This window comes from Salmo salar, chromosome ssa11 (assembly GCF_905237065.1).
Source record: "Salmo salar chromosome ssa11, Ssal_v3.1, whole genome shotgun sequence".
Taxonomy (NCBI): domain Eukaryota; kingdom Metazoa; phylum Chordata; class Actinopteri; order Salmoniformes; family Salmonidae; genus Salmo; species Salmo salar.
The window spans coordinates 79374333-79396813 of NC_059452.1; the positions used below are offsets into that span (position 1 = coordinate 79374333).

The 22481-nt window shown below is 41.9% G+C and overlaps 2 protein-coding genes across 2 annotated transcripts in view; one reads left to right on the forward strand and one right to left on the reverse strand.

Annotated features, from left to right (window-relative positions):
- Positions 1-1654: 1654 nt before the first annotated feature.
- LOC106563314 (Sjoegren syndrome nuclear autoantigen 1) lies at positions 1655-4713 on the forward strand. The gene is made up of 3 exons (XM_014128819.2): positions 1655-2592; positions 2729-2928; positions 3425-4713. Exons 1-3 carry the CDS (start codon positions 2550-2552, stop codon positions 3515-3517), a joined length of 336 nt encoding a protein of 111 aa, XP_013984294.2. The 5' UTR covers positions 1655-2549; the 3' UTR covers positions 3518-4713.
- A 1136-nt stretch (positions 4714-5849) lies between these two features.
- The window catches only part of LOC106563311 (taperin), a 29377-nt gene continuing 12745 nt past the window's right edge, over positions 5850-22481 (reverse strand). The window contains exons 2-4 of the mRNA XM_014128813.2: positions 9717-9915; positions 8789-8913; positions 5850-8617 (exon numbers count right to left, since the gene is read on the reverse strand). Coding sequence (XP_013984288.2) covers positions 8555-8617; positions 8789-8913; positions 9717-9915 — 387 coding nt within the window. The 3' untranslated portion in view covers positions 5850-8554. The remainder of the gene's footprint in view (positions 8618-8788; positions 8914-9716; positions 9916-22481) is intronic.

The following is a 22481-nucleotide window of genomic DNA, read 5'->3' on the forward strand; positions in this document are numbered from 1 at the left end:
CTGTCCCCAACTCTGCTGTCTGTGTGCCATCTGTTGCCTGCTCTGCCTAATGGCATCATTGTGAAACATTCCATTAGCATTTCACTTCTTTCTTATGAACATTTTATCAACTAGTCTGAGATATTAGGCTACTAGGGTTCTTACTTTGCGTTTTGGTGTACTGAAAAATACTCTGATGTCCGTCTTTTTTCTGCCATTTTTCTGCCTGGCTGGCTACACACACACAGTATGTAGGTTATTTACAGTAGGAGATGGGCTTCTATCATCTTATCTTCTATCATTCTATATGGGCTTCGATCTAAAAGGTAGCTAGCAAATGTGAAACGGATTGCAGTGACAAGAGTTTACAGCTGTATGAGTTCACCATTTACACAACATATGCTGCAACCTTTTGTAATTTTAATCGTTTGTTTCATATTGGCTGGCTTCTAACAATAGCTGAATTTGCAAAGCTAGCGAGCACCAATTCAGTGGTGTTTGCTATAATCTTTGCTACCTGGGTTAAATAAAGGTGAAATAAAATATATAAATAAAAGTTCCCTTGCGACAATTTAGCTTTTGCAACGAGACCATTAAATATATTTAAAACAATGGTAGAAGAGAGTGTAGTTCTGTTCAGTTTATCGCTAACCTTATCACAGGGACTTTGAAGCACTAACTTACATGCATGCTGATCTTGGAATAAATTGACGATAGCAAAGATTCCATCTTTGACGACGCCACATAAATGGAATAGGTACTAGCTAGCTTAATAGTTAATATTTGCGCGCTAGCTCTGCATATTCAGCTAGTGTGTGTGCGCGATTGACTGGATTAACCTCACGTCAGTTACGTTCATTGAGTGCCTTTCAGACAGTAGATACGACCTCTACGTTACCTAGCAAGCTAAGGAACTGGCAGTGGATCAAACCATTGTGAGGCAAAGGGTGGGGGGGTCGCAATCTTTTGAAACTTAAAAACGCGCTATTAAGTATCTATAATCAGCACAATTGCTTTCATTGCGTATTATTAATATTATTTAAATTACATAGTTATGTTTCAGTGATATATTGGGGGGGACAAATCATATTTTTCCCAGGATGGGGGGGTCGTGTCCCCCCCGGGATTTCCGCCCCTGCTAAGGAGGCGGAAATCATCCCCCCCCCATATATTTACCAAGCACAGGCAGGAAACAAGGATTATATATGACACGAAAGACAAGATGAACATTTAAGGCTGTCTCTTCACACGATACATTTTCCCTCACAAAATGTTATTAACTGTGAAGAGTTTACACAAATATTAGCGTCGTAGCTCTTTTTGAAGGACTTAAACTGTGTGAAATCACCTCACTATTCAACATATTGAAAATTCGTATTGCAATGTACAGCTTTACCTGCGGATCTTGGGTACATGAAATGGGATGTCGATCCAGAGCACAACTATGAAGAGTTTACACACATTTTAGCGGTGGTTTAAAAATCATTAATTACGTGATAATGTTACTTTGAAACGAGCATCAGTACATTTGGTGCTTTCAGTACAACTGGTGCCGCGTTCAAAACAACTGGGAACTCGGAAAAAAACGAGGTCAAATCATCATAACATCAGTGATCTTCATGTCGGAAAATTGGAGCCAAATTGTGGTCGCGGGCCAAGAAAGTTAGGTAACACCTGGTTTAGTGGGAGGGGATATAACTCAAGAATGTTGGTATCATCCAAGTAGTATGCTTGTGTGTGTGTGTGGACTGCAGATACACTGCAGCCCTTCTATGCTACAGCAGACCCTTGGGAAATATACACTGCAGCCCTTCTATGCTACAGCAGACCCTTGGGAAATACCCACAGACTATATTTCACCTTGCTGTAGCACAGCCATAAAACCCCTGACACTTGGGGTTTAAATCAAGACAAGGCATTCTGCTTATTTATAATTTAAATTCTTCCAACTCGGAGTAACTGTGTTTCAATAAGAGTCCATGTATCAGAAGCCCATTAGATTTATCTGTCTGACATGACTGGATAAATTAACCAGGATAAATTATCTAACCATGCAGACATGTCTCCTGTCAAGTTTAGCCCAAGTGATCTTCTTTGTTAATTTTCAATGACATTGTCTGTGAGATCAATTGTCCCCTTGATTCTCAATCCCAGTTATTTACAGTTTTGCTATATTTCATGTCAGCAGTTGTTATGAATCATAATGAATGGCTTTGAAAAGATAGGCTAGTGTTATGGAGCTGGTTAGATGGAGTGTTGGTGCGAATAGAGCCTCTCTTAAACTGGGAAGATCTTAGGTAGTAGCTGTGGTTTGAATTAGACGTGACCTCTAGCAGTGGGATTGAATTAATGTATGGTTGACTCTCTGTCACACACACACGTTCCTTCATCCATCATAGGTTGGAATGGGCTGATTCAGTAGGAATCACTGCTGAGTGAGTGGGACCTCAGCTTAGACTTCCGCCTCCCTTTTACATTGTGCACAACAAGTCTGACACGTATTTAGGAGGATAGGCTATAGGTCTCTAGGTTGTTTTCTCTTTGAAATACCCAGATTTTCAACCATTTTCATGATGTTCGGACTAGGAATGCAGGCCCAGGCTATATTTGATGGTAAGCATTCATAATTATAAATAATTGATCTAGGCTACAGCTCAAAACTGTAAAAACCGAGAAGTTGTTTCCATGAGTACCTTGGTTGTTTCCACATTCCACCTCTTAACAGCCAGTGTTGTTTCTTTTACCTCAGGTATCGAGGAGCTATGTTCTAAGAGGGATGAGCTGAACCGTCAGATCCAGCAGGAGGAGAAGGAAAAGGGTCGTCTGCAGCACGACATCCGTGTCCTCACCGAGAAACTAAGCCGCGTCAATGAGAGCCTGGCCCGACGACTCTCCGTCCGCGCTGACTTTGACCACACCATCGGCGAGACCGAGGGTGCCTTTATGAAGGTCAGGACCAGCCAGGGTTTAGGGTTTCTATTTTTCATGAGAAAAAAAAGTATGTTTTTCAGTGTTATTTTAGTCTCACAAAACCATGAAAGCATATTATGTGAGCTTTACAGTACATATCAATTTGACTGCAAAAGGACCTGTAAATGTACTGGGTAAGATAACATTCTCCATGTCTTCTGTTCTCAAAGAACACTGGATGGAATTATTTGCTGCAATTCCAGACAGCAAACATCCCCACGTGTTATCTTAGTATCCAGCTCCCTTGGTGTTACTAAGAGCATATAATAGCAGAGCAAACAAACGCCCGTAAGTGTTGTTAATTAAAAACCACTGAGTGCTCAGAGTCAGACTCTTCCAATCAAATTGTTGCACAGCAGATTGTCTGATTAAGTGGTTGTCTAGCTGTATCCCGATCCCACTTGACTCAGTCTATGGTATTTCATACCTTAAATGCAATGAATCTTATGTTGATTCATGTCTTACTCTCTCTAAGATTCTGGAGAGCTGTCAAACACTGCTGAGTGTAATAAAGAAGGAAGCAGGAAATCTCGGCAAAGCCACTGAACCCGGAAGGAAAGACCACTGACGTCCAGACTACCGCCCCTAAACCTCTAACCCAGACACCAGCATTTCCCCTCACCCTTGTAACTGTGCACTGTTTGTACACTGAACAAAAATATAAATGCAACATGCAACCATTTTAAAGATTTTACTGAGTTACAGTTCATATAAGGAAATCAGTCAATTTAAATAAAATCTTTAGGCCCTAATCTATATCTTTAAAAAAAGGTAGGGGCGTGGATCAGAAAACCAATCAGTATCTGGTGTAACCACCATTTGCTTCATGCAGCTCAACACATCTCCTTCGCATAGAGTTGATCAGGCTGTTGATTGTGGAATGTTGTCACACTCCCCTTCAATGGCTGTGCGAAGTTGCTGGATATTGGCGGGAACTGGAACACAATGTCGTACACGTCGATCCAGAGCATCCCAAACATGCTCAATGGGTGACATGTCTGGTAACTATGCAGGCCGTAGAAGTGTGACATTTTCAGCTTCCAGGAATTGTGTACAGATCCTTGTGACAGCATTATCATGCTGAAACATGAGGTGATGGCGGTGGATGAATGGCATGACAATGGGCTTCAGGATCTCGTCACGGTTTCTCTGTTCATTCAAATTGCCAACAATGAAATGGAATTGTGTTTGTTGTCTGTAGCTTATACCTGCCCATACCATAACCCCACCGCTACCATGGATCACTCTGTTCACAACGTTGACATCAGCAAACCGCTCGCGCACACACAACGCCATAAACACTGTCTGCCATCTGCCCGGTACAGTTGAAACCGGGATTCATCCGTGAAGAGTACATTTCTCCAGCGTGCCAGTTGCCATCGAAGGTGAGCATTTGCCCACTGAAGTCATTTACGATGCCGAACTGCAGTCAGGCCAAGACCCTGGTGAGACTGACGAGCACACAGATGAGCTTCCCTGAGCGGGTTTCTGACAGTTTGTGCAGAAATTATATGGCAATAGCTCTGGCTGGCATTCCTACAGGCAGCATGCCAATTGCTCCCTTAAAACCTGAGTCATCTGTGGTGTTGTTTGACAAAACTGCACATTTTTGAGTGGCCTTTTATTGTCCCTAGCACAAGGTGCACCTTTGTAATGCTGTTTAATCATCTTCTTGATATGCCACACCTGTCAGGTGGATGGATTAGTAAACAAATTTGTGCACAACATTTGAGAGAAATAAGCTTTGTGTGTGTATGGAACATATCTGGGATCTTTTATTTCAATTCATGAAACATGGGACCAACACTTTACATGTCGCGTTTATATTTTTGTTCAGTATAATATACACTGAGTATACAAAACATTAAGAACACCTGCTCTTTCCATGACATAAGCTGACCAGGTGAATCCAGGTGACAGCTATGATCCCTTATTAATGTCACTTGTTAAATCCACTTCACTCAGTGTAGATTAATGGGAAGAGACAGGTTAAAGAAGGATCTTTAAGCCTTGAGACATTTATGACACGGATTGTGTATGTGTGCCATTCAGAGGGTGAATTTGCAACACAAAAGATTTAAGTGCCTTTGAACGGGGTATGGTAGTAGGTGCCAGGTGCACTGGTTTGGTCAAGAACTGCAGCACTGCTGGGTTTTTCACACTCAACAGTTTCCCGTGTGTATCAAGACTGGTCCACCCCCCCAAAGGACATCCAGCCAACTTCACATAACTGTGGGAAGCACTTGAGTCAACATTGACCAGCATCTCTGTGGAATGCTTGACACCTTGTAGAGTCCATGCCCTGTCAAATTGAGGCAAAATGGGGGAAGTTCAACTCAATATTAGGAAGGTGTTCCTAATATTTATATATACAGTATATTTATGTAAAATGTTTTGACTTTGTCTAATACTGCTGTTTACTGGCATACTTATTTTATATCAATTGAATCATTTTAATAAAGATGATCTGTGAAGAATCCGTTCTCATTTGCCTATTGCAGTATATGGGACACGCCCAGAAGTCATTCCTTGGGTTGTTTTTCTTGAGTGCTAGTGTCTTTCAACAGCGGTACACGAGACAAACACACACACACTCCCGGTGAGATGCTGTCTGACACTTTGGTATGTAATTACAGGATAAATATAGCACAATGCAGGTTTAGGTGGAAGCACACTGCTCTATTCTTTCTACTAGTAAATCGCCTTCACATCGAATAAAAGCTATTCTCTGAGATTTCTGAAGCTTTTTGTCCACTTTGTTGATGTTCTGTTTGTTAGGTCAGGTTTAATAATGCATTTATGAGTTTTGGCAGGGTAATGTTTTGCAATTGGGAGATTCTGCCTTCACATGAGGGATGAAGAGTCACCAGAAACACGATAACAGACTATTCACACTGTCCTTCAAGGCTTCATCTATTTATTGAGCTTTTATTTGTACAGTTCTGACATCTTTTTTTGCCCAAAGCATTAACAAGTACACATTTTACAGTAAGCACATCTCTCTGATGCTGGAGATTTATAGACAGAGGAAGAGAAAAACGAGATGAGATGGGGCTTCTAGCTACAGTATGACAGACAAGTACTGTTTCTTCTCAACAGGACCAGACAAATAGGACAATATCAAATCTTTCAAGTGAATCAGTCTTCATCACGGTAATAGCCATCTCAGTCTTGCTTGTGTCACATACAGTATGACCACTGGAACATCCAATGATAAAGCCCTGGCTTTTGGGCCTCCGCTTCGATGAAAGCCAACATTAGAAGCGCATGATTCCCAGGAAAAGCTGTCGCCCTACATAGGGATTTGGTCCTCAAAGGCAGCAGTTAACACAGATGAATGGCATGCGTGCTCTGTATGCTGTGTGAGACTGATCGAAGGACTAACAGTAGACACTAACCAGTGATCATTCTCTGGTCTTCCAATAACGTTTCAAGGTTGTGGCAAACATTTTAAGAGATCATGGTATTATTGGGCAGTGCACTCTTCTTATTCACCTATTTCTATCTGATGAGATGATGCATATATGGATTGATGAGCACCACTTTCACCGTCACTGTATTTCTTTTGAGGTGCAAAACAAAGCTAATACAATGACAGTGCAAATGAAAATACAATCTTGACATAAAACATAATCCAAGTCTGTCTAACCATGATACAGTTACAGTATACAGAAAAATGTAGTCTCCAAATAGCGCAGTGCGTCTGTTCAATCTAAACCCGTTCTTTTGATTGAAGATATGAAGAAGAAAAATCCCTAAGAGATGCAAGTAATAAATTATTCTTATGAAAACATCATTGTAGATTATAGAAACGACATCAATACTGGCCAAAGGAGAACATTGGAAAATTATGAGAATGCGAGAGGTGGCCACCACAGCAATAGATGGAACACTTGAGTCAATTGGCATTTTAAGTCAAAAGTATTTCAAAGACATGGGAGCAACCTTTTTAAGAAAAAAGAAAAAAAGCTTTTTACTTGTTAATCTTTCACCACAGGTCTTAGATACACACACACAATCATTAGTTTCATAATCAATGTCGTCTTCATTACTAAAATGGACCAGCTCACGCTCTATGGAACGTGAAGGTTTATGAGGTCAGGCTGTAAAGGTCAAAAGATATTCAATGGTCAATGTGAAGGAAACACACACGGCCATGAGGACGCACCCTTCCCTTCTATACCAGCTATTTGATCCATATACTATACATGAACGAGTCTCCGACATGCAAACTTCAACATTACGATAACTCAAGCTTTCACAAACCAACGTGCTGGCGCATGGTTTCTCTCAATATTTGCTATTCGTGGTTTATGTTGGACATTTTTATCTTTCACACTTGGTGTTCAAACATTAACACTGAAAAGGTGAAATTGTTCTAATAACATTGTAGACAGTGAGTCTAATTCCAGGCAACACCAAGGCATTTATACTCTATGCTTTTGACATGAAGTACTCGGAGAAGATATTCATAGTATCAAATTTCCTGCCAAGGCAATCTTTTAAGTAGTACATCTCAGATCTTTAACGATAAAACATTAAATTGAGCAGGTCTACAGAGCTTTGCATAATCTTAAAGGGGGAAGTGTTGAAGTTTGCTTGCTCCTGGACTCTTCAGGCAAAGTCTCCAACACAGCATTGTTGTACGGAAACATACAAAACTAAAAGCATACAGAAAAAGAACATACAGTACGAGGAACCAAGTCAATAGAAATCAGAACATGCAGGTACAAAACAACAATAAACTAGGCTTGTGGCACCCTTTCACTATTTAAGTCTTCCGTTTTTTATTCGTCTGCCATCCCCTACGGAGTGTGGAGTCCTCGGCCTACGTCCTGGGACTCCAGGACACGATAACGCTGAGTCTCTTCTTCACCATGATAAGGACGGGCACTGATGGCTTCCTTGTTTTGAAGGAATTTGGTCACTTACCTTCACAAGGTGATCTCCACCACTACATACATCCCCTTCAGAAGGACACATGGAGACCACAAACACATTATGACTGATGGGAGACACAGAGGCTGCGTTTAGACAGGCTGCCAAATTCTGATCTTTTTTTTCACTAAATTGGTCTTTTGACCAATCAGATCAGCTCTGAAAAAGATCTGATATAAAAAGATCTGATGTGCTTGTTCAAAAGACTAATTAATGGAGAAGAAAAATAAGGATTGGACTGCCCGTAAAACACAGCCTTAGAGACATTGATGCAGACAGATTGGCTTCTTCTGGAGACCGTAAGCCTGGGAAACTGCATTACAATGCATGTTAAATCTTAAACTCTGATTTATTTTGACAATCAAATACAGTCTGTCAGATCTGGTTCAGACATCACTGCTCAATGGCAGTCAATGAAAGTAGGCGGAGGTGGAGGGGAAAGACAGATCAACTGTACAGGCAAGGTGAGGACAGTCCAGCTGCTTGAATCTGTGGTGGTTGATTGGTTGGTTGATGTCTGGGTGTCAAACTAAACTTGAAAAAGAGGAGTGCTTTGAAGTGCGATTTGATGTCCAGTTCTGCTTAGTCTCACTGGTCCCAGGTGGGGGTTGTGGTTCCGGCTGCTGGTACTGGAGGGCAGTGGTCAGTCCTGTTTGGTCCAGGCAAATCAGAAGTACAGCGCAGGTTCACTGTTGAAGTCTGACAGAGAGGAGCTGTCTGCTGGGGTGAGCTGAGAGATAGATGGGGAATGAAGAGCAGGGAAAGGGTGGGAAAAAAAAAATATTGCTACCTTTGTAAATCATGTGCTGTTAGGTCATTCTTATAGTGTACAAGTATCCCTGTACAAGTTAAGGATGATGAATGAATGAGTCACATCATATACTTTAAAAAGAAGCCTCACCATAACTTCCTCTGACATCTGTGCGCGCTGGGAATTGGTGCCCCCCTGGTAAACAGGGTCATCAAGCTTATGTTCCTGCCAGGTGTTAAAATCCACAGTGTGCTTGGGAATGTAACTGGACAGATCTGAAGACATAGGAAATGGGGCAAAGCCCAATGTAAATCTGTAGCACAATGGGATTACATATTCCGCATGAATTCTTGCAAGAACATGAGCTCATGTACGGGTTAGTTAAAGATTGGAAATAAGCTGTGTAATGAATAACTAATGTAGAGACATACTGCATGGCAACTGTTTACTGTTGATCGATTTTATGGGAGAGCAGATAAATAGCAACTTGTTCAGTTAGATCCCACTAAAAGATTGCTCTTGCCTGCTGAATTGACCGCTCCCGAGCGGTGCAGCGGTCTAAGGCACTGCATCTCAGTGCTAGAGGCGTCACTACAGACCCTGGTTCGATTCTAGGCTATATCACAACCGGCCGTGATCGGGAGTCCCAATTGGCTAGCGTCGTCCGGGTTAGGGTTTGGCTGGAGTAGGCCGTCATTGTAAATAAGAATTTGTTCTTAACTGACTTGACTAGTTAAATAAAATGTTAAATAAAAAATAAAAAGCAGAGTTCCTATGTGTTTGGATGTAAAGCTAACTCTGACCAGTAGGTGTCTCCCATGCTACATTATAACCATGAGCAGTTCAGCACCATTCAGCCATTTCCAGATTACTAATAGGGTGGACGGAATTCATTTCTCTCCCTTTCCTTATCTTACCCTCCTTACCATGAGAATAGGTTTTGTTTAGTCTGTTCGATTCATTTTCCTCTAACCATTTATCCTTCTCACTCCTCCGATTCCATCCCCTCTCTCTTCCTCTCACGCTATCCATTTCCTGCTTTCCTTTCCCCCTCCCCCATTCCCTCTAGTTCTCTCACCAGTGCTGTTGCTGGTGTGAGTTGGGGAACTGGTGAAGCTTGGACGAGGGATGTGGATACGGCCCACCATGCTGGGCTTATCTTCCTCTTCTCCTCCCTTCACGTCCTCCTCATCCTCCTCTTCGCTGTCCCATACGCTGCTCTCGGAGGGGTACTCATAGGTGCTTTGGATGCTCGACTCGTTGAACGAGATATTCAGCTGAAAGAGAGGGAACGGAGGAGAAGTGACTCAGTGTTTAAACATTCAAACATAAGACTCTGTGGTTAAATGCTAGGACTGTTGTTTTCTTTAGGATTTAGTGCTAGGAATTGAATATATCAGGTCATTTCAGCACTTTTAATTAGTAAGTGTACCAGAGGGAAAATGTCTGCTTCAGTTTAATTAAATGTACAAAGCTTGACATCATTAGGCTAACTCGATGCTTGGGATTTCCCTTAGCTTACCACAAGAAGCATTTCTTCATCAGCACTACAATACTAGTTCAGTATGACAGCACCCCCGGTTTATTCTGAATACTTAACTTTACCCGCCTATGATGACAGAATCATTTTATGACCACATAAAATCAGGCTGGCCTACTTTGATTGGATGCATTTAAACATGTATGTATGTATGTATGTATGTATGTATGTATGTATGTATGTATGTATGTATGTATGTATGTATGTATGTATGTATGTATGCATGTATGTATGTATGTATGCATGTATGTATGAACCAAACTGAACCCAAGCACAATATCTTTATTGATTGGGATTACCTTAAAGGCATTTGTAATTTATGATAATCTGTGTTTCATTTCCCAGTTTCTGTCTCTAGTGCCATAGCACAGGGCAGGTGGCAGCCTTGCAGGAGCTGCTGGCATTGTGATTGACGGCTGGAGAGCTCGTAAAACATCTCCATTTGGCAACACTCCAGCGTTCTACAAACATGCCACCGTGGGGTGAGACTGTTGCAATATGTTGCGGAACACGACTGTCAACTTCACAACGGCAAACAATGGTCCTAAGGCTTAAAGAAGCTCAAAACAATGTTTAACTTCAACGTCCAATAAGCTGTGACAGTTAAGTGTACAATGCAGACAGTGCACAGAGTGTACTGCTGCATCTCCCAGGAGTCAGCTGATATCAGTGCTGAGGATCTGATGAACCCCTCTCCCCCATCCCCTTCAGTAGGCACTGCTCTAAATCACCCCTAATCTCCATCACATAGCCCAGCCCTTACCCTTCTCTAGCCCCTACCCCAGCTTCAGACCCAGTCTGGCCTGCTAGACTTATGGATATAGGGGCCAGACAGGGAAAACTAAAATGTACACGGGCTAAGCATTGCGTCAATGCAATCACAAGAGATTTAAACTTTTCTCCTCTACAGACAGAATTTACAAGATGGATTAAACTCTGTTCTAAAATGGCTTCCTTTTAATCAAACTCGTCATTTGATGAAACACAATTTGATGCATATTGCCTTAGAGGTCATCGCTAATTTGGGAAAGTGTACCACCAACTGCATTGAGTCACTATCAGTGGATACTTTGAACATTTTTACTTATTTAATACGTACCTTGTACCTACGCTTGTCATGTGGAACTGCAAACTTTTCTTTGGGTGCTGATATCCTTAGTTCTTTATAAAAACTAGTGACTTCAAACGTGCACTACCACTCCATACTTAATGTTATTTAACCTGTACTTTGACAGGGAGTCATGCTGAGAAGGTCTCTTTTACAGATACGAAAAAGCACTGTTTTACATTATGAAAAGCAAAACAGAGATTCAAAACACAAATCATCGAAAACAAAACACATTCCTCAGTAAAAAAAAAAAAAAAGTCCTCAATGAGCCATCTGAATTGCCCTAGGGGCACCAAATCAGAGTTTGTGATTATTCCACAAGTAATGTGCAAAAAACCTAAAAGCAGATTTACCTAACTCAATAGAGATCGAAGAGTTAGCCATCCCTGAGACCGGGTCTGGTAGCTCGTACGTCTGTAGATTAATAACGAAGTAACATATGGCAGGTTTATGCAAGACGGCTTTATAAAACATAAAGAGTGCAATGCATTGATCTACGAGACTTCAAAGTAGGGCCAGCCTTCTTTCTGGTACAGAATGCAGTGATGTATACTGAACCTATCGCCCGTAATAAAGCTATGATAAACTGTGTCCAATAGCGTCAATACAGTGGCAGCTGCATTAATAGACAGTCTATAACCGGTATCAATGTTGACTGAATGATTTGTTTTCTGCTATTTTACAAAATACATAACCTGTTCATATACAGGAATGTTTACTGTGTACCTGTACTTGTCCTGATTGTTAGAGTGGTCAGTGAGAGTTGGAATCCATAGTTTTTAATACCAAAAAATACATTAACAGAGACACCTTGGCAGAGGTTGGGTAAAATAGTCATTTTTAAAAGGTAAGCGTTAAAGAATGGACATTTTTAAAAGTATTGACTGATAGTGACTCGATGTAGTTGGCGGTACACTCTTCTGGATGTGTCGGTGTATGATTAAGAAGAGAAAGATTTGTAAAATGTATTGTTAGTCATACTGCAGATATATACCTAGAAAATAAGGCTGGGAATTGCCAGGGCTCTCACGATACATAGGTCCAGACATGATATGTATTGCGATTCTCACAATTCTATATGTACTCCGATTCGATACTGTGGATTTATAGGGCTGGGCGATAAGGCCGAAATATTCTATCACAATATTTTTCACATTGATGATGACACAGTATTTTATGTTTTTGAATAATAATTTAAAAAAAGGTCAGTGCACACAAGGGGCACCATGTCTTTCCATACCCCAGCGAGGCAGGGGCCCCTGAGCTTTAGGGAGGCCCCAACCAAAACTGTATTGAAAACCATACCATGGGTATTTCAAAATACCCCAGCATTAAAGTATACCGCCCAAGCCAAAAACACTTTTTTAATCCTGTGATCCTATCATTCAGTTGCTGTGTGTTTGGCCTAAAATGGCCATGGCTGATCCAAAATGACAGCCGTGGCCTATCAGTGACAACGACCAAATGAGGTGCACAAATACTATTTCGGGGCACATAAATCCATTCCTTTGGAGTCTAAACCCATATCACTGGATCTCTAGCCCCAAAAACACCATCAGCTCTGTCTAAAACCCTCCATCTCACCCAAGGTTTCTGCTCAACGTAATCTCGCCAAAGCATTTTGGTGAGATTAATGTACTGCTTTAGTTGTCTCCATGCCAGAGGAGTGTATCAATAAAATCAGACTAGCCGCTGGGTTAGCTTCCTCTCTGTGTAGATCTGGGCTGAGACTTCAAGGCTGCCCCCCCCCCCCCCCTCTCGCTCTGCCCACCCGTGGCTATGAAGGCCTGTATTATTGAAGCAGAAGCGATTGCCCTCCTCCTCTCTGGGCACTGAGTCAGGCCAACAGAGGGCCGATTCAGGCCCCAGACTCTTCCCATTCACCAATGCACACTTCAGCAGGACGGACACCACAGAACCGGATTGTTTGAGCACTCTCGCTCTCCAATAACGGGACAATGCCCAAGAAATGACTCAGCGGAAGAGAAATGGCCAATTTGAGTATGTTTGGTGTTGGTTGTTCGTGATTGGTTTCCCTCAAGAGAGTAGTGAGAGTGTATAATTGTGGTGTGTTGAATATCATGTTTCTTTGTTTGCAAATCTTTGTGCGGGAGAGAACGAGAACAACCGAGAAAGAGTAACAAAGCAACAGAGGGAGAGCGTGGGTTGTCTGTATGAATGTGCCTTGGCAAATAGGCGAGATGGGAATCGAGACAGAATTGAAATTTTACAGGCCACCCAAACATGCTCTGTCCTAGTTTGGTTGAGGGTATAGAGAGACATGTTGCCCAATGACAGACGCGCACCAACAAGCGAGGGTAGAGTCTGGTCGAGTTCCTCCAGTCTGGCAGCAGATTGGAGGTGAGCTCTGCTGTGGAAGTTGGGAAGGAGCTACAGCAGCAGTAAGTACAGGGTTTGTGTGGGTGTGTGTTGTGATAGGGAGGGAGGGATTGCCTTGTTAATGCCTCTCATTGAGGTGGGTGACAGACTGACCAGATGCCTGATTAAAGCTAATCTCCTGCCAGGCAGTTGCTATTAGAATCCTACTACACTCGAGGACCCAGGCAGCCACGCACATACATTGTCACATAAGTAAAGAGGAGATTGAGCATGGATTGGAGTTACTCCACTATCGCCCACCTAAAAATGTTCATTTCAATTCCAATTTTAAACAAGCCTCAAAAAGGGAGACCAGCTCTACTAACCTGAATATAAAATAGCATCAGGAATAATTTGTTTCTGAACTCAAACAAGCATTAGAAAATCTTAAGACTGGTAGAATTACTGTATAAATCATGTAAATTACAATTATGGATAAAGACGGTGATGAAAATAAAGTAACAATCATAACCGTTTAAAACATGTCATTTATTTATATTTAAATGGTGGAACGAACAGCTGACTGAAGACTGGACGGCGTTGTTGGAAACACGCAGCTTTATGTTGTCATCCAGAATCCAGTTTCTTTTCCAAGCTATAGCACACAATATTTTACATAAAGTAGGTTTTTTTAAAGGACCAAAAGAGTTGTCTGCTTTGTGTTTACCTTTTTTTTTTCGAAAGGAAAATCAGGTATCGTAGGATATCGTGACAACCCTACTCAAGAGTGTGAGTCACTCCTCCACAGTTTGCCCTTTTGTAGCTGTGTGTCTCGGTCGGTCCGTCCATGTTTGTGTGTGTGTGTGTACACCTGTTGGGCAGAGAATAAGGTGTCTCTCTCCGGGCTATCATAGAGGGATTACAGTGTTATGAAGCTGAAGTGAGTCAGACCGAGAGAGGGATGGAAGATATTACAGTGTTTGTTTGCTGCCGTGTGAGTTGTCTCTTAGATAGTCGAAGAAAGAGAATGAGTGTACGGGTGAGAGATGTCAAATGAATGACAAAAGTGAGCTACTGTGCCCAGCCCCAATTAAGAGAAATGAAATGCAGAAATATGAGTCTCAAGATGAATCATCCATTACTTCATTACAATGTCAAAGCTAAGGTGAATATAAGACTGGAGTAAGAAATGTGTACACAGTGCCTTCAGAAATTATTCACACCCCTTGAGTCTTTCCACATTTTGTTGTTACAGCCTGGATTTAAAATTGATTAAATTGAGATTTGTGCCACTGGCCTACACACAATACCCCATAATGTCAAAGTGGAATTATGTTTTTAGCAATGTTTACACATTAAAAGCTGAAATGTCTTGGGTCAATAGGTATTCAACCCCTTTTATGGCAGGCCTAAATAAGCTCAGGAGTAAAGATGTGCTTAACAACTCACATAATAAGTTGCATGGACTCCCTAATAGTGAGTAACAATTTTTAAATGACTACCTCGTCTCTGTACCCCACACATACAGATAATTCTAAGGTCCCTCAGTCGAGCAGTGAATTTCAAACAGATTCAACCACAAAGAACAGGGAGGTTTTCCAATGGCTCACAAAGAGCACCTATTTGTAGATGGGTAAAAAAATAAATACATACATTGAATATCCCTTTGAGCATGGTGAAGTTATTAACTACATTTTGGATGCTGTATCAATACACCCAGTCACTACAAAGACAGGCATCATTCCTAACTCAGTTGCTGTTGAGGAAGGAAACCACTCTGGGATTTCGCCATGAGCCAATGATGACTTCAAAACAGTTAGAGTTTAATGGCTGTGATAGGAGAAAACTGAAAATGGATGAACAAAATTGCAATACGAACTTAATTGACAGAGTGAAAAGAAGGAAGAGGAAGAATATAAAATATTCCAAAAAATTCCTCCTGTTTGCAACAAGGCACTAAAGTAAAACTGCAAAAAATGTGGCAAAGAAATGTACCATTTGTCTTGTATAAAAAACATTATGTTTGGGGAAAATCCAGCACAATACATCACTGAGTACCACAGTTTCATATTATCAAGCATGGTGGTGGCTGCATCATGTTATGGGTATGCTTGTCATCAGCAAGGACTAGTGAGTGTTTTTGTGTGGAGAGTTAAGTTTCTCGGCGTACACATCACGGACAAACTGAAATGGTCCACCCACACAGAGTGGTGAAGAAGGTGCAGCAGCGCCTCTTCAACCTTAGGAGGCTGAAGAAATTCGGCTTGTCACCAAAAACACTCAAACTTTTACAGATGCACAATCGAGAGCAACCTGTCGGGCTGTAGCACCGCCTGGTACGGCAGCTGCGCCGCCCATAACCGGAAGGCTCTCCAGAGGGTAGTGAGGTCTGCACAACGCATCACCGGGTGCAAACTATCTGCCCTCCAGGACACCTACACCACCCGATGTCACAGGAAGGCCAAAAAGATCATCAAGGACAGCAACCACGCGAGCCACTGCCTGTTCACCCCGTTATCATTCAGAAGGCGAGGTCAGTACAGGTGCATCAAAGCTGGAACCGAGAGACTGAAAAACAGCTTCTATCTCAAGGCCATCAGACTGTTAAACAGCCATCACTAACATTGAGTGGCTGCTGCCAACATACTGACTCAACTCAAGCCACTTTAATAATGGGAAAATTGATGTAATCAATTTATCACTTGCCACTTTATATTATTTATATTAGATAATGTTTACATAACCTACATTATTCATCTCATATGTATATACTGTACGCCATATCAAGATGGCAAGATGCAGTAGATGGTATAGAGTACAGTATATACATATGCGATGAGTAATGTAGGTTATGAAAACATTATATAAAGTGGCATTGTTTAAAGTGGCTAGTGATACATTAATTACATCAAGATGCAGTAGATGGTGTAATTAGATGTATCACTAGCCACTTTATATAATGTTTTCATAACCTACATTACTCATCTCATATGCATATACTGTACTCTATACCATCTACTGCATCTTGCCATCCTGATGTAATGTATCACTAGCCACCTTAAACAATGCTTCTTTATATGTTTTCATACCCTACAATACTCATCTCATATGTATATACTGTACTCCATACCATCTATTACATTTTACCTATGCCGTTCTGCCATCACTCATTTATATATTTTTATGTACATATTCGTATTCATTCCTTTACACTTGTGTGTACAAGGTAGTTGTTGTGGAATTGGTAGATTAGTTGTTAGATATTACTGCATGGCCGGAACTAGAAGCACAAGCATTTCGCTACACTTGCATTAACACCTGCTAACCATGTGTATGTGACAAATACATTTGATTTGATTTAGGATGAAAAGAAACGTAATAAAAGCTAAGCACAGGCAAAATCCTAAAAGGAAAAACTGGTTCAGTCTGCTTTCCAACAGACAAATTCACATTTCAGCAGGACAATAACCTAAAACACAAGGCCAAATGTTCCAAAACACCAACTCATTCAAGGTTTTTCTTTATTTTTACATTGTAGAATAATATTGAAAAACATCAAAACTATGAAATACCACATTTGGAATCATGTAGTAACCAAATAAGTGTTAAATAAAATATATTTTATATTTGAGATTCTTCAAATAGCCACCCTTTGCCTTGATGACAGCTTTGCACACTCTTGGCATTCTCTCAACCAGCTTCATGAGGTAGTCACCTGGAATGCATTTAAATTAAACAGGTGTACCTTCTTAAAAGTTAAATTGTGGAATTTCTTTCCTTCTTATGGCATTTTAGCCAATCAGTTGTGTTGTGACAAGGTAGGGGGGTATACAGAAGATAGCCCTATTTGGTAGAAGACCAAGTCCATATTATGGCAAGAACAGCTCAAATAAGCAAAGAGAAACAACAGTCCATCATTACTTTAAGACATGAAGGCCAGTCAATCCGGAAAATGTCAAGAACTTTTAAACATTTTTCAAGTGCAGTCGCAAAAACCATGTGCTATGTTGAAACTGGCTCTCATGAGGACCACCACAGGAATAGAAGACCCAGAGTTACCTCTGCTGCAGAGGATACGTTCATTACAGTTACCAGCCTCAAAAATTGCAGCCCAAATAAATGCTGCACAGAGTTCAAGTAACAGACACATCTCAACATCAACTGTTCAGAGGAGACTGTGTGAATCAGGCCTTCATGGTTGAATTGCTGAAGAAAAAAAAATATCACTACTAAAAGGAAACTAATAATAAAGAAGAGACTTGCTTGTGCCAAGAAACACGAGCAATGCACATTAGACCGGTGGACATTTGTCCTTTGGTCTGGAGCCCAAATTGGAGATTTATAGGTCCCAACTGCCGTGTCTTTGTGAGACTTGGTGAGGGTGAACGGATGATCTCCACGTGTAATTCCCACCGTAAAGCATGGAGGAAGAGGTGTTATAGTGTCACCTGCAAATCATCCCCACACCATCTGTGATTTATTTAGAATTCAAGGCACACTTAACCAGCATGGCTCCCGCAGCATTCTGCAGCGATACGCCATCCCATCTGGTTTGGGCTAATTGGGACTATCATTTGTTTTGTTTTTCAACAAGACAATGGCCCAACACACCTCAGGTGGTGTAAGGGCTATTTGACCAAGAAGGAGAGTGATGGAGTGTTGCATCAGATGACCTGGCCGCCACAATCACCCCCGACCTCAACCAAATTGAGATGGTTTGGGATGAATTGGACTGCAGAGTGAAAGAAAAGCAGCCAACAAGAGCTCAGCATATGTGGGAACTCCTTCAAGACTGTTGGAAAAGCATTCCAGGTGAAGCTGAGAGTGTGCAAAGCTGTTATCAAGGCAAAGGGTGGCTATTCGAAGAATCTCAAATATAAAATGTATTTTGATTTGTTCAACACTTTTTGGTTACTAGATGATTCCATATGTTATTTCATAGTTTTGATGTCTTCACTATTATTCTACAATGTAGAAAATAGTAAAAAAGAAAAACCCTTGAATGAGTAGGTGTTCTAAAACTTGTCTGTTACCACGAAGACAGTGAATGTTACTCAGTGGACGAGGTACAGTTGGGAAAAAAAGACAATTAAATCAATTTTAATCCCACTTCGTATTATTTATTTTTTTGTCAAGGGGTGTGAACACTTTCTGCAACAATTTCTATGATTTTACTGAGTTACAATTATTACACAGAAAAACCGGTCAATTGAAATAAATTCATTAGGCCCTAATCTATAGATTTCACACAAGCGGGAATACAGATACCTTAAAAAAAAGGCGTGGATCAGAAAACAAGTCCATAAAAGTGTGACCACCATTTGCCTCATGCAGCGCAACACATTTCCTTTGCATAGAGTTGATCAGGCTGTTGATAGCGGGCTGTGGAATGTTGACCCACTCCTCTTCATTGGCTGTGCGAAGTTGCTGGATATTAGTGGGAACCGGAACACGCCGTCATACACATCAATCCAGAGCATCCCAAACATGCTCAATGGGTGACATGTCTGGTGAATATGCAGACCATGGAAGAAGTGGGACATTTTCAGCTTCCATGAATTGTGCACAGATCCTTGCGACATTGGGCCGTGCATTATCATGCTGAAACATGAGGTGAAGGCGGCAGATGAATGGCACGACAATGGACCTCAGGACCTTGTTGTCCGTGGCTTATGCCTGTCCATACCATTGCCCCCTTGTGGCGGTGGGGTTCTCTGCTCACAACGTTGACATCAGCAAACTTCTCGCCCACATGACGCCATATACATGGTCTGCGGTTTTGAAGCTGGTTGGACATACTACCCAATTCTCTAAAACAAATCCCTTATGGTAGAGAAATTGACATTCAATTATCTGGCAACAGCTCTGGTGGACATTCCTGCAGTCACAGCATGCCAATTGTACTGCTCCCTCAACTTGAGACATTATGGCATTGTGTTGTGTGACAAACGTGCACGTTTTAGAGTGGCCTTTTATTGTCCCCCGCACAAGGTGCACCTGTGTAATGATCATGCTGTTTAAATTAGCTTATTTATGCTACAACTGTCAAGTGGATGGATTATCTTGGCAAAGTGATGTAAACACAGGAGTGTAAACAAATTTGTGCACAAAATTTGAAAACACACACAAGTTTGTCTACACCCCTTGAAATGAGTGGATTCGGCTATTTCAGCCACACCCATTGCTGACAGGGCTCCCGAGTGGCGCAGCAGTCTAAGGTACTGCATCTCAGTGCTGGAGGTGTCACAACAGACCCTGGTTCGATTCCAGGCTGTATCACAACCGGCTGAGATTGGGAGTCCCATAGGGCGGCGCACAATTGGCCCAGCATCGTCCGGGTTAGGGTTTGGCCGGGGTAGGCCGTCATTGTAAATAAGAATTTGTTCTTAACTGACTTGCCTAGTTAGATAAAAGGTTAAATAAAATAAAAAATGTAATGTTTAGCGCAATGCAATCTCCATAGACAAACACTGGCAGTAGAATGGCCTGTACTGAAGAGCTCAGTGACTTTCAACTTCAACCGTCATAGGATGCCACCTTTCCAACAAGTCAGTTTGTCAAATTTCTGCCCTGCTAGAGCTGCCCCGGTGAACTGTAAGTCCTGTTATTGTGAAGTGGAAACGTCTAGGAGCAACAATGGCTCAGCCGCACAGTGGCAGGACACACAAGCTTAGAGAACAGGACCGCTGAGTGCTGAAGCGCGTACAAATTGTATGTCCTCGGTTGCAACACTCACTACCGAGTGGAACTGGAACCAACGTCAGCACAAGAACTGTTCGTCAGGAACTTCTCGAAATGGGTTCTCTGGAGTGACGAATCACGTGGCAGTCTACCAGGAGAACGCTACCTTCCCGAATGTTTATTGCCAACTGTAAAGTTTGGGGGAGGAGGAATAATGGTCTGGGGCTGTTTTTCATGGTTCGGGCTAGGCCCATTAGTTCCAGTGAAGGAAAATCTTAACACTACAGCATACAATGACATTCTAGACGATTCTGTGCTTCCAACTTTGCGGCAACAGTTTGGGGAAGGACCTTTCCTGTTTCAGCATGACAATGCCCCCGTGCACAAAGCGAGGTCCATACAGAAATGGTTTGTCAAGATCGGTGTAGAACTTGACTGGCTTGTACAGAGCCCTGACCGCAACTCCATCGAACACCTATAGGATGAATTAGAACGCCGACTGCAAGCCAGGCCTCGTCGCCCAACATCAGTGCCCGACCTCACTAATGGTTGTGGTTGAATGGAAGCAAGTCCCCGCAGCAATGTTCCAACATCTTTCTTGTGGAAAGCCTTCCCTGAAGAGTGGAGGCTGTTATAGCAGCAAAGGGGGGACCAACTCCATATTAATGCCCATGATTTTGGAATGAGGTGTTCGACGAGCAGGTGTCCACATACTTTTGGTCATGTAGTGTAATATTTTTGTGCGTATGGAACATTTCTGGTATTTTTTATTTCAGTTCATGAAACATGGGACCAACACTTTACATGATGCGTTCATATTTTTGTTCAGTGTAAAATAGTTGTTGCGTAAGTATTCAACCCCTATGTCTAGGCAAGCCTAAATTAGTTAAGGAGTAAAATGTATAATAGCGGTAGACATGATTTTAGAATGACTAACCCCTTCCTGTTACCCATACATACAACATCTGCAAGTTCCCTCAGACAAGTATTGAATGAAACTGCTCTTAGACAACTTAAGAAGACTCACAGCTGTAATCGATGCCAAAAGGTGTTTCTAACATGTACTAACTCAGGGAGTTGAACACTTATGCAACAACTATATTTTTGTTCTTTAATTTCTATTGATCTTTCAAAATCTTGATCTTTCCACTTTGACAGAGTATTTTGTGTAGATTGTTGACACCCACTTTGTAACACAGTAAAATGTGAAGAAATCCAAAGGGGTCTGAATACTTTTGCAAGGCACTGTATGTGAGGGAGTGAAAGAAATGGGAGAGCGAAAGTGGAGTACAAGCAGGCTGTACAGGGCTGAGAGAGAGAGAGGGAACGAGGGAGGGAGAGGAACAGGCATGCTACTAGAGACAAGACAGACCGTATTGTATATGCTCATTGAAAAAGGGAGAAACAGGGCACAGTGTGAGAGAGAATTAACGGACTCTGATCATACACTTCACACAGAAACACATAGTACAAGAATAGAATAACCCACAGCACACAATGTCAACATAGACATCGGCGAGAAAGACTAATTACATGTGGTTGGCGCTGCAACTGTCCGTGGGTTGGAGGGGAATTTGAATATTATTTGTTTGTATACAAATAGACATTAGAACTGAACACCCACAGTGTGACATATACAGTCCGGCACGATTATCTACAGGAACACAATGAGGGCTCTATTTTTGGCTGGCAGTAAGCCAGCGCAATCGTCAAACGCGCGCTCGCTTGCAATTTCGACCTGTTAAAGCCGGAGCTCTTCTGTTTTAAAACCCCACGACGGGTAATTTACCTTTCGTATATGAGCTCACTTGCACAGAGGTGGCAATATCTGAGGCGTGTCCTTAAAAACCTGTGCCAAAGTGCCAATTTCAGACAGCGCTGGTGGGGATATTTAAAAACCCATCAAAAGCTGGTCTTAGCGGTAACGCGGTTGGTTATGACCAATGGTGACCCGTCAACGAGCTCCGACTGGGAACATACATTTTGAACGGTCATCCATGTCAGAATTCCAAGTCGGGGACTCGGGCCTCTTTCTAGAGCTCCAACCTGAAGATCACTGATGTCATGATTCAACCTTGTCGTCACCCCCCCCCCCCCCCCCCCCAAGAGTTCCCAGTTGTCTTGAAAGCACCATAAATCCAGAAATGACAACATTTGATAACAAATTGTCCACGAAGAACCGCCTCACCACCTTC

Coding starts and splice junctions, on each gene's coding strand:
- LOC106563314 (XM_014128819.2), top strand. CDS start 2,550: ATGATGTTCGGACTAGGAATGCAGGCCCAGGCTATATTTGATG. Junction 2,593..2,728: donor GGCCCAGGCTATATTTGATG/GTAAGCATTCAT, acceptor CTTTTACCTCAG/GTATCGAGGAGCTATGTTCT. Junction 2,929..3,424: donor CCGAGGGTGCCTTTATGAAG/GTCAGGACCAGC, acceptor ACTCTCTCTAAG/ATTCTGGAGAGCTGTCAAAC.